The 14,743-nt window shown below is 36.5% G+C and overlaps 1 protein-coding gene across 9 annotated transcripts; it reads right to left on the reverse strand.

Annotated features, from left to right (window-relative positions):
* Positions 1-5,063: 5,063 nt before the first annotated feature.
* Positions 5,064-14,369, reverse strand: DPMS1 (Nucleotide-diphospho-sugar transferases superfamily protein). Of its 9 annotated transcripts, none has more exons than XM_088858897.1 (9): positions 14,259-14,369; positions 11,463-11,596; positions 7,370-7,469; positions 7,240-7,273; positions 7,055-7,131; positions 6,865-6,890; positions 6,051-6,215; positions 5,627-5,732; positions 5,064-5,337 (listed from the first exon to the last, which is right to left on the reverse strand). In XM_088858897.1, exons 2-9 carry the CDS (start codon positions 11,579-11,581, stop codon positions 5,233-5,235), a joined length of 732 nt encoding a protein of 243 aa, XP_088715023.1. In that variant the 5' UTR covers positions 11,582-11,596; positions 14,259-14,369; the 3' UTR covers positions 5,064-5,232. The 9 variants fall into 9 exon arrangements, with proteins under 9 accessions (XP_088715023.1, XP_020521304.1, XP_020521305.1 ...); XM_020665645.2 differs by having other exon boundaries at positions 5,627-5,741; XM_020665646.2 differs by having other exon boundaries at positions 5,627-5,741; positions 11,463-11,615; positions 14,259-14,352.
* Between the last annotated feature and the right edge of the window lie 374 nt (positions 14,370-14,743).

Consider the following 14,743-nt stretch of genomic DNA (forward strand, 5'->3'; position numbering starts at 1 on the left):
CATACTTAACTGTATGAGAGAGTTTTTTCATGTAAAAATGTTTTCTAAAAAACATTTCACATGAACCAAACATGTTAGATCTTCAACTTCTCAAATGGCATAAAAAGATCTGCATGCCATCACAAGCGCTTCATGCCTTATAACTAAAAGGCTTTAACATGTCTAATTTACCAAAATTGTGTAAAACCGCGGCCTCACAACAACCGCACCCAAGATGAAAAAGGAAAAAGCCAAGGAGGACCAGGACACTTTGAGACAAAATGGGTCGACATGAGCTTTCATGACCACTTTAACCTATGTCGATCTCCACTTTGATGGGGAGTTACCTGAAACAGGAGTGAAATTTATGTAACAAGTCCTCAAAGCAAAAGATGCCGGTTTGGATCCTATTCAGATCCAGGTGTAAATCCAAGAATTGGATCAGACGAGTCGGATCTTGATTCAAAATTTGGATATGAATACTAATTTTGATTTGATCTAGGTACAAGTGGATCCGATCTGGATCCACTCTAGTTATTAATATAATATATATTATTATATGTCTAGACATATATGTTATATAGCATTTTTTATTATATATTATTTTATAGATATAAAAGAATAAATAAAATAATTTTTTTAGATCTAATTGGATCCAAATCCAAATCTTATATATACTATTTAGATCCAGATCCAGATCCAATCCAAACCATTCTTAACCCTAATAGAGAGCAATTTTTTTTAAGGAAAATTGTTCTATGTGGGCTGGACCGCATTTCTACATATGCGGTCCAGAAAGTGTAAAGCATCTATCTTAAAGATGGATGCAAGTAGGTGTTCCATCTAAAAACAATGGAAACTAACGGTCTAAATATTTTCTTACTAGAGTTATTATTTTTAGTTTTTAAAATTTATTTATTTTTTCATATTCATGCTCTTCATGCTAGAGATTACATGTCTTAAAAATTAAGTCTTAAAATCCATCTCAAAAATAGATTTATTAAGAGGCCCGCATTTATACATGCGGGCTTGGCCGCATAGAAACCAGGTCCTTTTTTTAAATCAGTACAAATAGATGGTGGAACGAGGCGTGAACTGAGACTCATAATTGATATTGAGATCCATTGACCTAAACAACCCTTTTTCTTTTCCTTGAATCACTAGTATCACTTGTGAGTAGGAGGCGCAGCCGCACAAAATATATGCTATTAACGTCAACGATGAAATTTCTGAATATATAACGGTACAACCTATAGATCTTATTCGTGTTATCGGACGAGAAATTGTAAAACAAGACAGGTATATCATTTTTTTGTATCCATTAAATACTTATTGACATATGGAAAAACATTATTATAAGGAAAAATTTTATATAAAATTGACACCTTAGATTGTAGAATTAAGATGTTCATAATTCCACAGACATGGCTATTTTAATATTGAAAAAGTTAATATAAGGTTGCAACGTTAAAATGTAGAACTACAGATGTACCTCAAAAATCATAAAAAATATTGTTTTAATATTGAAAATCTCTCTAATTGATCATCTCGACATCAAGATGTATTACTATGAAAAAAAAAAGATTTTAAGTCCCAAAAATAATGCATCTTACAACACATTATCTAGACCGTCAATTTTCAAGATTTTCATGTGTTTATAGATTTTCATGTGTTTATCTAAACCGTCCATTTTCAAGATTTTCATGTTTTTATAGATTTTCAAGATTTTCATGTGTTTATCTAGACCGTCCATTTTCAAGATTTTCATGTTTTTATAGATTTTCATGTGTTTATCTAGACCGTCCATTTTCAAGATTTTAAGTCCCAAAAAAAGTAGAGTTGTAAACTTCACAATCTAGATCTAGAATCACCAATCTGGAAAGTGGGTGGATGACCTTATTGGAATTGCCCAATATAATTTTTTTCATTTGAGTTTTTTTATGCAATATTTCATCGATCAGGCAAATTTGGATATGTATAGGGTGGGAGCCCCGATTTGGGTTTAAAACCAGGGATTGAACGTCCAAGTAACTCAGCTTGAGTTGGGCCGAGTACGGTCCAAGCTAAAAAATGATAATAATAATAATAATAATAATAATAATAATAATAATAATAATAATAATAATAATAATAATAATAAACTTTTAAAATAAAAAATAAATAAATATTTAAAATAAAATTAAATAAAACACATCTAAATGAAGTTAAAAAAGTAATCGAAAATTACATACACATCCGTTATAGTTTCCATTATTACCACCATGTCTGTTTTTCCATGTCAAAACGAGAATTTTTTAAAAAAATGACTTTAACTCTTTTTCAATTGTTGAACAACCGAATTCAAAATATTTTCAGTCACTTTCGGTTTTTGAATAACCAAAAATTTAAAATTTTCTGTTCTTCAATAATTGAAATTTTTTTTCTTGTGGATCTGGGTATCCTCTCTCTATCTCTCTCTACATTACATGGGTAAAAATGGTTTTTTTTTTAAACTCTCTTGTCTCCCCTTCACCCAAGGTCTTTTTTGGGTATGCTCATAATCCTGATATTTCTCCTAAATTTAAAGCTCCAACTAGTTGTTCCCCTGATTTTATAAGATAACCATGACTCCAAAGAGGAAGAGAGAGAATACTTCAACAAGTAGAGAGATAATACACCACAAGATTTCTCCTAATCTTCTAATCTCATAATCCCTAAGATTTCTCCTAAATTTAGGGGCTCAAACTAGTTGCTCCCTTTTGATTTTATCGGATAACTATGACTTGAGAGAGGTAGAGAAAATAGGCCACAAGAACAAAAAATTGTTGTTGAACAACGGAAAATACTTTGAATTGGGTTGTTCAACAAAAGAATTTTTGTCGGGAATGAGCAAGTACTTGACCAAATCCTCAGTAGCCTGAAGAATCAATTTGATGCATGTTTGTAAACAATAGCCATGAGAAGGTTGTAGTGGTCTCTCATTCTATGTGGGTGATTTATTTCCTCCACTTCCTTTAATGAGATAAAGCTCTCTATCTCAAGGAGACTGCGGTGGTCCAGAGTGCTGTGCCAAGCACATCAAAATAATCATTAACATTGGGTGCTTGTTGGTGTGCCGAGGGTTGTTTGTGGCACATTCTTTTTTGGAGGACATACATATGGCTTTTGTCCGTTGTCCTTTTTCCAACATCGCTATGTTAAGTAGAACAAACTTCGATTGAACACATTACATCAAAAAAATCCTTTTGAAATTTTTTCTCATGTCTAGGCCCGGCAAAACCCTTGTACGGTTTCTTCTGCGCCCGCCTTGCCGTCAGCCTCATATTCTTTTTTACTCCACTCTAGCTTGTGCCGTAGACGTCCTTCCCACTAGTGTGAGAGGAAACTCTCGATTGGGACCCGTCCATTGCTTGGCTCTTCCTACCCACAAGCGGGTTCCCTGGCAGAACGATGAGGGCTTTGCTTGCCTTACTAGGATGAGTGGTTGATTCTCAAATATTTCTCTTTGCTTTACAACATAGGACCCAACGGAAGGTACTTGTTTCTCTCTTGGGCCTGGCCGATCAACGTATGGCCAGTGTAAGAACCCAAAGCGCGACGCAACCAACCTCTGACTAATCCACTCTAATTCCTTCGCTCTGCCCATGAAAGTCTTCTTTCTTCGAGTGAGAGAGGAGAAGATTCGCACTGGCTTTATGGCTCATACGACCTCCAAAGAAAGAGAATTGAAGGGGAAAGAATGCTACTAACAGAGGTACACCCTAATCATTCCCCTTTATTATTATTAATAAGATCGGGTGGTTGAAAAACAGGTAGTTCGTGTACTTATTGTACAGGAATACCTACGAGTATCAAATGAACTAATCTCACAAGCAACCAACCTAATAAAAGGGCAACAATACCTCTAATGGCCACGCTCTATTAAGCCTGAGAAGGCCGAGGGGGTCTTTTTTTTAAATTTGTCTTTTGACATAAAAAAAACAGACACGGTGGTAATAACGAAAACTATTCGGTAGAGCTATAATAACGAAAATTATAATGAATATGTAAGTAATTTTTCTAAAAAGTAATAAAAAAATAGATTTTGAACAAAATCAATTTGTGACAAGAATATTTTAAAAATAATTGAAAAAGAAGAAAAAGAAAAAGTAACAATAAGTATTCATGACCAAAATACTTTTCAATCTCCGCCAAAATAATAGAAACAAAAAAAAAACACGTCAAAAATAGATTTCTTATTTTTTTAAAAAAGTATAATTTTTTTTAGCTTTTTTTAAGATTCCCGAGTTAGACCCCCAACTCGGGGATAAGCAAGCTCGCCAAGGTGACAAGCTTGAGTTCTTGGACAAGCCCGAGTTGACTCGCCCGGGTAATCAAACACGGTTTAAAACATTGCTCTCAAGTCTCAAACAACGCTAGATGGAGTGCGTGTTTGTGAGAGACATAATAAGCAAATGAATCAAACTGACATAATATGAGCCAAGGTAAAAGCTGGATTTCATGATAACAGCAGGATTTGGAAGACAAATCTAACAATGGAATTCATTCACATGTCAAATGAAAACAGCATTTTAGAAGGGAAACTGTCATAGTGGAATCATAAGTCAAACAAATACATTTACAGGGCATTTTCTGTTTACAAGAATCAATGGGTAACCTTTTTAATTTCCAAGCTTAGTGGTCATGTTTCTGCTTGTCGTGCCATTTCAATCCAGTCATGGGTGCTCTACAGATACCAATAAAAAATTGCCAAAAAATGACAGAAAATGCCGGCTCATAATAAGTTCAAATGAAAACTAAAATTCAAAATCAAAGCATTTCTTTTATTAACAAAACAGGGGCGGATGCTTGGCTTGAAATCCCCCAATACAAACTTTGGAGATTTTAAATAATCAAGTATGACAAAGAAAATCCAGTATGTCATTGAAGTTGCCCAATATGTTGACATAGGAGGGGTAAAATTTCAAGCCTCCAAGAAGTGCTTCTTATGTCCCACTCGGACATCAGCCAAATCCAAAACCTTCGTAATGTCCACAGGCAAAAATTCAAAATTTTTAACCTTGAGGAAAATTTCAGCACCAATTTCACAAAGCACAATCAACAAATTTCAACTAGAGGGTGCCTTCTCCTTTAGACTAATAGAAAATGTTTATTTTCAAAGGAAAAACAATAACATGCATACAATGAGTGGATTTACTTGACACAGAAGTATGAAAGGATTTAGAAAGAATATCTCTACGAACCAAAAGACCCCATATGCAAAAATTATTCTCCTCATGTAGTGAGCAACAAATAAACCAAGCCTTTAAGATATTCAACAATCTCAGAACCGCCAAGTTTTGAACTTCCAAAAACCCTGTCAACAAATGTGATTGGTACCTGCACACAAATCATATATCATCTACTGTAGCTGTAATGGAAAAAACCACAATCCAATGTCGTATGTATACAGTACTCCTTAGGGCATTCCACCACAGTCCTTGCTAATGGAGAGTGAAGATGTATCATATTGGGCCCCACCATTACATGCACTAGTGCACATTTCATCTCTGACATCATGGAGCATGGACGATGGATGTCCCTATGGAGTACTGTAGAATCTACTCAAATAGATTATGGTACAAATTTCCTAATTTAAACTACAGATAGTCCCAGTGTTTGGGCTTGCCTCCTCAATATGGTAGCCTTTGCGTGACAATCTCACTATCATTTCCATCTGAAAGACGTATCCTTTACTTACACAGGACTTGATGATATCTTCAAGGACAGACTTCCTGTAGAGCCTTTCACATGGTAAAGAACTTTTAGGCTCTAAATCAAAAAAGATGTGGGAACCATAAATTTAGAGGGAAAGTATACTGTAATCCAAGGAACTATTGAAAACCATAGTCATGGGTGTCATTACCATCCAATGAAAAGACCGATAGCGCAATGGAGAGAGAGTAAGACAACCTTAAGAGTCATGTCCAGTTCTGGCAGGATGTATTCTCTCTCCATCACTACCATTTCATGAGACAGTGAACCATCCCAACGCATTATAGTTTTTCATAGTCCATTGGGTTATGCTGCACATACAAGGCTAAATGGCATACCGGAAGGAGCCTGTTAAGTCTGATACACCAGGCCAAAGAAGTGTTTGTGCAAGCACATTGGCTCCTCTGCTTGTCAGTTTGCGCATAAGGTTCCAACCATGCACACCACCACCTTCCACATATCGGGTGCCTGTAACTATACTGGCACCAGTCTCTGCCTGTTTCCTAAACAAAGAGGAAAAATGTTAGAGGAGCATAATACCACTATTACGCCCAACCAGATGAGAAACATCACCAATAGAAGACAAAACACATAATTTTCAGAAACAATTAAAATATTATTGTGCATATACTTGAACTGCTAATATGAAAATTTGGCCCAAATGCTTCATGGAAAATCAAAGGCAAAACATAGTAAGTTGTGTGATGAGTTAATATGAACCTCAAATATGGCAGATCGTTCCAAATCTACAGTTTCCAAGCAAATCTGCACTTCCTTTTTCTTTTTTCATACATTAGGCAACCCAGAATTTTTTAGACCTAAATTTCCAAGGCAGACTTTCACATTATCCTGAATTATCATTTTGTGAATCACATATTCTGGACAGAGGCAAATATTCAGTGTGAAACATTGCTTTTTCCAAGTACATTTCAGGAGTATTTTACTCAATTTTTAAATGTTGAAATCCACCCAAAAAAATATTTCCTCTTCTATATGGATTCCCATTTTTTTAACATGCACTAATGAAGACACAAGGATGCAAATAATCTTGCTGAAACTTGAAGCGTATATTATGACTAATGTTCTGTTTAGTATCTGTAAAAGTAGCAATTGGTCATAGATAGGAAACTTAAATGAATGCAATGGACACACCTGATGAAGCTTGGTAGGTATTTAGGCTGCAAAAACAAAGCAATAAACATCAGAAACCAGGCAACTCCAGCACTTTCTGATAGTAAACAATTTAAAATAAATAAATAAATAAAACTTCAGCACTTTCCGAAATGAATAATATATGATCCAAATAAGTTCTACTCATTGATCACAGGACAAAACAACTCACATGGTGAGATAAATCAGCATCCATGATTACAATAAAATCACCAGATGCATGCTTCAAGCCATGAATGTAAGCAGTTCCTGCCAAAATGCTCCAAGTTCATAATGGTGTTAACGTTACTTTGTAATCATTCTCATAAACCATATTCTTATATCTTTCTTATAGAAGTTACAAGAAATAAGACATACCTAACCCAAGTTTCCTTGGTCTTGGTCTTAATAACTGCACTCTCCAAGGCAGAGAATCACATAAATGGTATCATTTGAATTTAGGTATATGACAACAACCAAGAAATAAATTATAGTTTATCAATCTTACCAAGCGATCGTCCCCATAGACCCTCTGCAGTTGCTTGACAATGTCTTGAGTTCCATCAGGACTTCCATCATCTATGACAATGACTTCAAAATCCACATCCCTAAAGCCAAGGCGAATAAAGGGTTTCATTGAGATTGTGGACATTTAACCAATTGTTTTCAGGCACACGTCATTCATTTATTCAATTAATAAAGTTAAACACAATACAGGGGCCACAATCAGGAGACTCCAGTATTTGTTCTCGGTATTTCTTTGATTCTGGCTCCTTTCAGCTGTTTCTCTTGGATCTCTCCACCTGGCTTAGGTTGGTACAATTAGTTTCTACCATTTTATAAAATATGTAGTAGTTTCATTAGCTATTCCAATAATATAGAATTTGGTAACTCAAGCATACCCATTTTCTGCAAAATTCCTATCATATAACTTCTATATAAGTTCAAATGCTTCCTTGGATACAAATGTATCAATCTCTGCTAGATTGTATAGAACATACTATGCCTTGGCCGCATTTCATGTTTAAAAGTTCTCATACAGGTATAGTTTTCTTAAAGGGATAGATCCATTGAGCTGCAGCTAAATGCAATTAACAGGACTTATTAAAACTGATAAACTCACCATATACATTAAAAAAAGGGTGGTTTGCATAAGGTTGCAACCTTTAAAACTCAAAGTACGGCACACTTCTAAACTTTGTTGAGAGATGAAATTCCGGTGTCAAAAATTATTAGAATCACCTAAAAATCTATTATCGCCTCTAACTGTAAAATTTTGAGCTTTAAAAATGGTTCAGATCAAGCACATCCATAAGCACTTGAAAATGGACAGTCTAGATAATGTGTTACAAGATATACTATTTTTGAGACTTGAAATCTTTTTTTTTTCCATGTTGATACATCTTGAGGTCGAGATGATCAATAGGAGGGTTTCCCAACATCTAAATGACATTTTTTTGAGGGATTTTTAAAATCGGCCTTACTTCTACAATATAAGGTTGACACCTTATATATATGTTTTCCTTAAAAACAATGCCAAGGGGATCTAGCATTCTCTTAAAAAAGTGTACCACTGCTCCAACCACTCCACAGATTACCAAATTTGTGCAAGAGTTGATGGAATGACTATAGATTGAAGACTCAAATTGAGTAGTTCTTTGTTGAATAACCTTTTTTGTTTTTTTCCCCTTTTGAATGTTACCTTGGGACCGGGTGAAAAAGGAAGTCTAGACTTCATGTTGTAGCATCGGGCATCCTGACCACCTCTGCCTAAAGCCCGTTCTCGATATCCATCCTTTAAGATGGAAATTATAGCACCTAGTTACCCACCTAAGGCTGCTATGTGCGTATGCAGGAATAATACAAAAATAAACTTTTCCTTTTCTAATGAGGTTGAGGCTTGAGTTCAAATTTCAAACATGTGAGAGACTCAGTCCCTTCTACATAGAAAAAAGAAGGGTGTCCAGAACTGATGCCAATCTTGAGAAGCCCTCAGCTCCTCGTTTAGTACATAAATGTAAGACGCCATCCTTTTTTTTACCCAAGTCCAACAGTAAAGCAGAATGAGGCCAGGTCATCTTATAAAATGAAGTCATTTGGTCGATAAAAACACTTCTGGAATTTGGGTTTCTGATCTTTATCCTTACGCCATGTTGATAAAGTAAGCACCATTTGATTGCAGGAATGCACATTGTGTATCTAGACATAGTTTGTGTTTACTCAGAAGAAATCCAAATGTGGGAAAATCAAATCACTATACATCACTTACAAGCTCCATTTTGGTAACTAAGGTTATGTCGACCAGAGATTAAAAAATTGCCAGTCCAAGTCAAGACTTGCTCAAGTCAGATTGTGAGCCAGGCGATTCAGGGCTAAAACATTTGGATTGGCAACAACCCCCTTCAGGAGCTCTTCCCCAATCTTTTCCTCCTTGCCCAAAATGCCCAGGGCACAGTCACAGAACACTTCGACACTTGGGGGGCCTCAAGAATCTGGAATCCCAACTTCAGAAGGCCCCTAACTGACAACGAAATGGGAGATTTCCTTGCATTGTCCTCCCTCCTACAATCTGTTTTTCTTCCCCCACTAGGAAAGGATAGGATTATCTGGTCTGCTGCCCCATCAGGCCTATTCTCAGTTCCCTCTTTTTACTGCAAGCTTCAATCGCCTCCAATTTGACAGTGGAACACCTTCAAAGAAAGGGTGTGTTTACTCCCGACAGATGCGCTATATGCACTGCAGATGAGGAGTCCAATCCCCACCTCTTTATCCATCATAATGTGACCTCAGCACCTTGGGGAAACCTTTTGCAACTTTCAACTGGTCATTGGTAACCCCTAAATCTACTGCACACCTCTTCAGATCCTCATTTCTACCCCCTGGTAGAAGACAGGGATTCTACTCTGGTGTGCCTCAGTCGCAGCCATGCTCTGGGTAATTTGGATAGAAAGAAACAATAGGATATTCCAAGGAGAAAAAGCCAGGGTGGAGGCACTGCATGACTGGATCAAAGACCTGGTCATCTTTTGGGCAAAAAACCACAAATATTTCAAGCACTTCTCCTACACCGACTTCTAAGAAAATTGGCAAGCCTTGCTACACTCAAGACACACCGGCATCCATCACTCATCCCGGTCGAGGCACCCCAAACCTGGCCAGACCAAACTCAATTTTGACAGTTGCTCTCTTGACAACCCGGGCCCCACGGGAATTGGGGGTATCTTCCGCGATTATGAAGGACGGACACTCCACTCCTCTAAACTCATCGAACATGCCAACTCCACCACGACAGAGGCCCTTGCTCGGCTCGAAGGTCTCAAGAATTTCAATCCTAGCTGGAGCACTGAATTGCTCATCAAGGGAGACGCCAAAAAAGTTATTACATGGACTTCTGGACTCTCAGACTGCCCTTGGAGATGAGCACATAGTTTTAACGAAATTCTCCACCTTTGCAAGGATATGCACATCTCATGGAAGTATATATGGCATGAGGCCAAATGCAGCAGCAGATGAACTCACTAAAACAAAGATGTGAGCCGAGACGACCCACCTGGAACCATTTTGGTAACTTTTTGAGCTCCTGGTTCCCCTTTTTTGAGATATGGAACAGAATGTAAAGCTTTTTTGATTTTCTAGGTCTTTTGTATAGCCCAACAAACAGTGGGGCCCATGTATATTGCACCTGATATGCAGGTTGCTGATTTTTGTAACTTATATACTTCTCCTTAACAATATCTTTAAAAAAAAAAAAACAAAGGACTTTCCCCACGTCTTCCGGATATGATATTTGATATTTTCTTTATTAAATCTTCCCCAATCAAACTCGGATTCGTCATAGACTCAGGCGAGTCCAAGTCTGAGCCCAGCTCTGTAAACATTGGTCAACATAGTTTCAAGTAACACAATATATTGGTGTTATTTATCATATAGATTAGTATTTTTGTTCCTATTATTCACCAAGAAGAATACATATCATGCTGTATATGTCCCTCATGACAGGACTTTGTAACATAGATAAACAAATATGCCCTAAGCTTGAAAGGATTCTTGCATTCAAGTCGTACATCATCATCAATGTACTAATCTTGATTTATCTACAAAGATACTTATATGGAGGTAGGTGCATAGATCTCCGGATAAAGAAATGAAGAACTTAGAAGTTTCTATCTACCAAACCCTAATTGAATTATGAATTGTTCATTTAATTTCATCCAATGTATTAAAAAAACTATTATAAGAGCAAACTTATGATTATCTTGGCCCTGTTTCAAAGCCCTGAGAAAATAAAAATTAAATTGTACAAATTTCTGAATTAAGTTCAACCAGTTCTCCTATTAAACAGAGAAAATATAGGGAAAAAAGAAACTCCAATGCAAAAAAAAAAGAGCAAAAATTGACAGAGAAGAAGAATGGAAAGAAAAATGATGGAACTAAACTAATTTATGCTGATCAATTGAACTTATTAAAAAAAATAAGATCAATTGAGTTCGATCATAGTGTGAAATCTCTGTTTGTCTAATAAGTTGTTATGGACAGAATGAGAAAGAGAAATTGCTAAAGATCGTTGAAGAAAGGGAATGAACCAAGGAAGAGAGAGAGACCTGATATGTTTAAAGATGAGGTAGACGATGAGAGCGATATTGAGACGCTCGTTGTAGGTGGGGACAAGAATACTATACTTCTTCTTATTATCATTCTCCATCTCTTCTCCTCTGCCCATTCATTCGATCAAAAACTGCCAAGGATGAAGCAAACTATTTCTATAATTCTAAGACTGCCATACTGTAGTCTTTACAATGGTACAAATGAAGAAAAATAGTGGCTTAAAGAATGCTAAATGCTAAACGTAATCAATTTTCCCATACAAAGTAATGGGCAATTTTCAACAAAATGCTAAATGTAAGCAATTCATGGCGGTGTTTCTTTTATAAACAAGATATCCAAAGTTCAAAACAACACAGAAGCTTGAAAAGAAACAAGGAATTTACTTTTCTGTTTCAACCAACAATGACTAGAATTTCCAACAAATTACCTTTATCACAAAGATCAAGGGAAACTGTGTTCTTTTCCTTCCAACAGAGCTAAATATTCAGCTCAAACATTTGCCCCTTCATCAAATTATACAAACTTAAGTTATTCTCATACATGGAACCATGTACGTTTAGAGCTTAGACAGTGCCAAAGGAATAAATGTATATACATAACTTGTAAGCATCCACAAAAGTTGTTAAGTAACTAAATGTATAAGTATCCATTTAGAAACTAAATGCACAAAAACAAGCACAAAAAGGCTGCTACAAGAATTAAATCCAAGTATCAAAAGTGTAGAGATCACAAAAGTTCTATAACATCCTCAACGTCTCAGACCAAATGATGAAGCAGCAATAACATCCTTGATTAACTCCAAAGACCTTTCCACGGTCATCAACTAAATAAACTAATAACAAAAGTTGCAAGAAAAGTGAATATCATCCTCGATTAACTCCAAAGACCTTTTCACGAATATCAACTCAATAAACTAATAACATTCTTTGGTGGGGTATCGAACATGCATTGAGAATATGACATCAATCATAAATTATAAATTAATAATGTATAATTAACAATGTTGAGTGGTTGGAACCTGTCCAAAGTCAAAACCAATCCAGAAAAGTTTACATCATCATCATCAAAAAGCCTTTTCCCAACCATTTGGGGTTGATTACAGGAATACTGCTCCACCATTCTGCTCTATCAAGGGTCATACCCTCAGTGAAGTCATAAGTCCCCATATCGTTTCTCACTACTTCCAACCATGTCCTTTTCGGCCTACTCCTTACCCTTTTTGAGCCTTCCAGTTGAATTAACTCGCGCCTCCTAACAGACGTTGTACTGGGTATGTGCTGCATATGGCCAGCTCATCTAAACGTACTTTCTCTCATCTTATTGCCTATTGGAGCTACACCTTAGTTCTCCCGAATATATTTATTTCGAATTCTATCCCCTCTTGTCTTACCACTCATTCATCTCAACATCCTCATCTCAGTTACACTCATTCTGAGGATATGTTGTTTCTTGACCGCCCAACATTCCATCCCATCCAACATTCGTCCCACAAAGCAAAGCTAGTCTCATGGCTGTCGTATAGAACTTACCCTTCAGCTTCATTGGTATGCGGCGATTAAATAAAACTCTAGTGTATATCTCCACTTTGCCCACCCAGCTCTAATTCTATGTGCGACATCTTCCTCAATCTCTCTATTTTCCTGGATTATCGACCTAATAAATCAAAAGCGCTAACTTTTTGGTATTAGCCTTCAATTTTAACTACTTCTTTGTTTCTACTCCTATTATTACTAAATTTGCCTTCCATATACTTTATCTTAGTCCGACTAATTTTAAAACCTTTAGATTCTAGAACATCCCTCCAAAGTCCTAACTTTGTGTTAATGCCTTTTCGGATCTCATTGATCAAAACTATGTCATCCGCAAACAACATACACCATGGTGCCTTCTTGTAGGTGCCTAGTTAAACCGTCTATAACTAAGACAATGAGGTATGGGCTTAATGACCCCTGATGAAGACCTATTATCACTAAAAACTCACTCATCTCTCCATTAGTTGTTTGCACACTAGTTAGCACTCCCTTGTACATATCTCTCCCCAAATCGATGCAATATCTGGAGACTTCTTTCTTTTTTAAGACCCGCCAAATTAAATCTCGAGGTACTCTATCGTGTGCTTGCTCTAGATTAATAAATACCATGTGCAGGTCTTTCCCCTTTGACCTAAACTTCTCAATCAATTGTCTAAGTAGGAAATAAAATTTACATATGTAGCCCAATTAAATCCAAAAAAACCCACAGAACACTCATAGATAACAGTAAAGTAGCAATAAACGTAGCTACAAGAGATCCATGCAAAAAAAAAAAAGGAATTTCTACAACAGAAGAGTAGAGAGCAAACCTAATCATTCACATGTAATCTAACATCAACAACCTAAATTTGATGCAGCAAAAAGAAAAATGAACACCACCATAATCTATATTCTCTTCTTCCCAAGAAATTATAAAGAAGAATTGAGTACCCAGTTCTCAATCAGATTCTCTATGGCACGGCAAGATCCTTGTTGCTATCAGATTCTATCTTTCAGGTAAGGGTTAGAGTCTTAAAGAGGAGTGTTACAGAGAGAACCTGGGCAGCGTATAAAATTTTATAGAGAGAAAGGCAGGGTTAGAGAGAGAAACGCAGGGTTGGAGAGAGAAACGGTGGTTGGAGAGAAGAGAAACGCAGGGTTGGAGAGAGAAATGCAGGGTTGGAGAGAGAAACGCTGGTTGGAGAGAAGAGAAATGCAGGGTTGGAGAGAGAAATGCAGGGTTGGAGAGAGAAATGCAGGGTTGGAGAGAGAGAGAGATACCTGACAGAGGGAAAGATGCCGGCAGGTCCACGGCCGAGCGTGAGGGCCGGTTTGCCGAGAGAGATGGCGGGGTGAAATAGCGTGCGTGCAAAACAGGATGGCTGGTGTGGTATAACGTACTTTGTTAATCGGTAACTATTGTCGTGGTTTGTATAGAGCCGAGGCACTAAACAATCAAAGTACACCCACTTTATGAAGAAACGTGATTTTAATACTGAAAATATTTGTGATAGCTTTAAAATATATTTTTATTCTTAATCATAAAATTTAAAGTTTAAAAAATAGTTCGAGCAGATCTATGAAAATTTAAAAATCTTGAAAATTCATGATCCAAAAATACGTTACAAGATACACTATTTTCAAAACTTGAAATCCATTTTTTTTCTCATGCCCATGCATCTTTATTCGAGAAGATCAATTTGGGGATATTTGAGCATCAAATACTGAAAATATTTGTGATAGCTTTAAAATATATTTTTATTCTT

This window comes from Amborella trichopoda, chromosome 2 (genome assembly GCF_054954075.1).
Source record: "Amborella trichopoda isolate Santa Cruz 75 chromosome 2, AtrichopodaSantaCruz75HAP2 v2.0, whole genome shotgun sequence".
Taxonomy (NCBI): Eukaryota; Viridiplantae; Streptophyta; class Magnoliopsida; order Amborellales; family Amborellaceae; genus Amborella; species Amborella trichopoda.

Bases quoted from the DNA above. Each gene is read 5' to 3' on its own strand.
- DPMS1 (XM_020665645.2), bottom strand. From the start codon at position 11,581: ATGGGCAGAGGAGAAGAGATGGAGAATGATAATAAGAAGAAGTATAGT. The intron at 7,132-7,239 runs GTATGTCTTATT...GCATTTTGGCAG, and splicing joins ACCAAGGAAACTTGGGTTAG to GAACTGCTTACATTCATGGC. The intron at 6,216-6,864 runs GTGTGTCCATTG...CTCTTTGTTTAG, and splicing joins TACCTACCAAGCTTCATCAG to GAAACAGGCAGAGACTGGTG.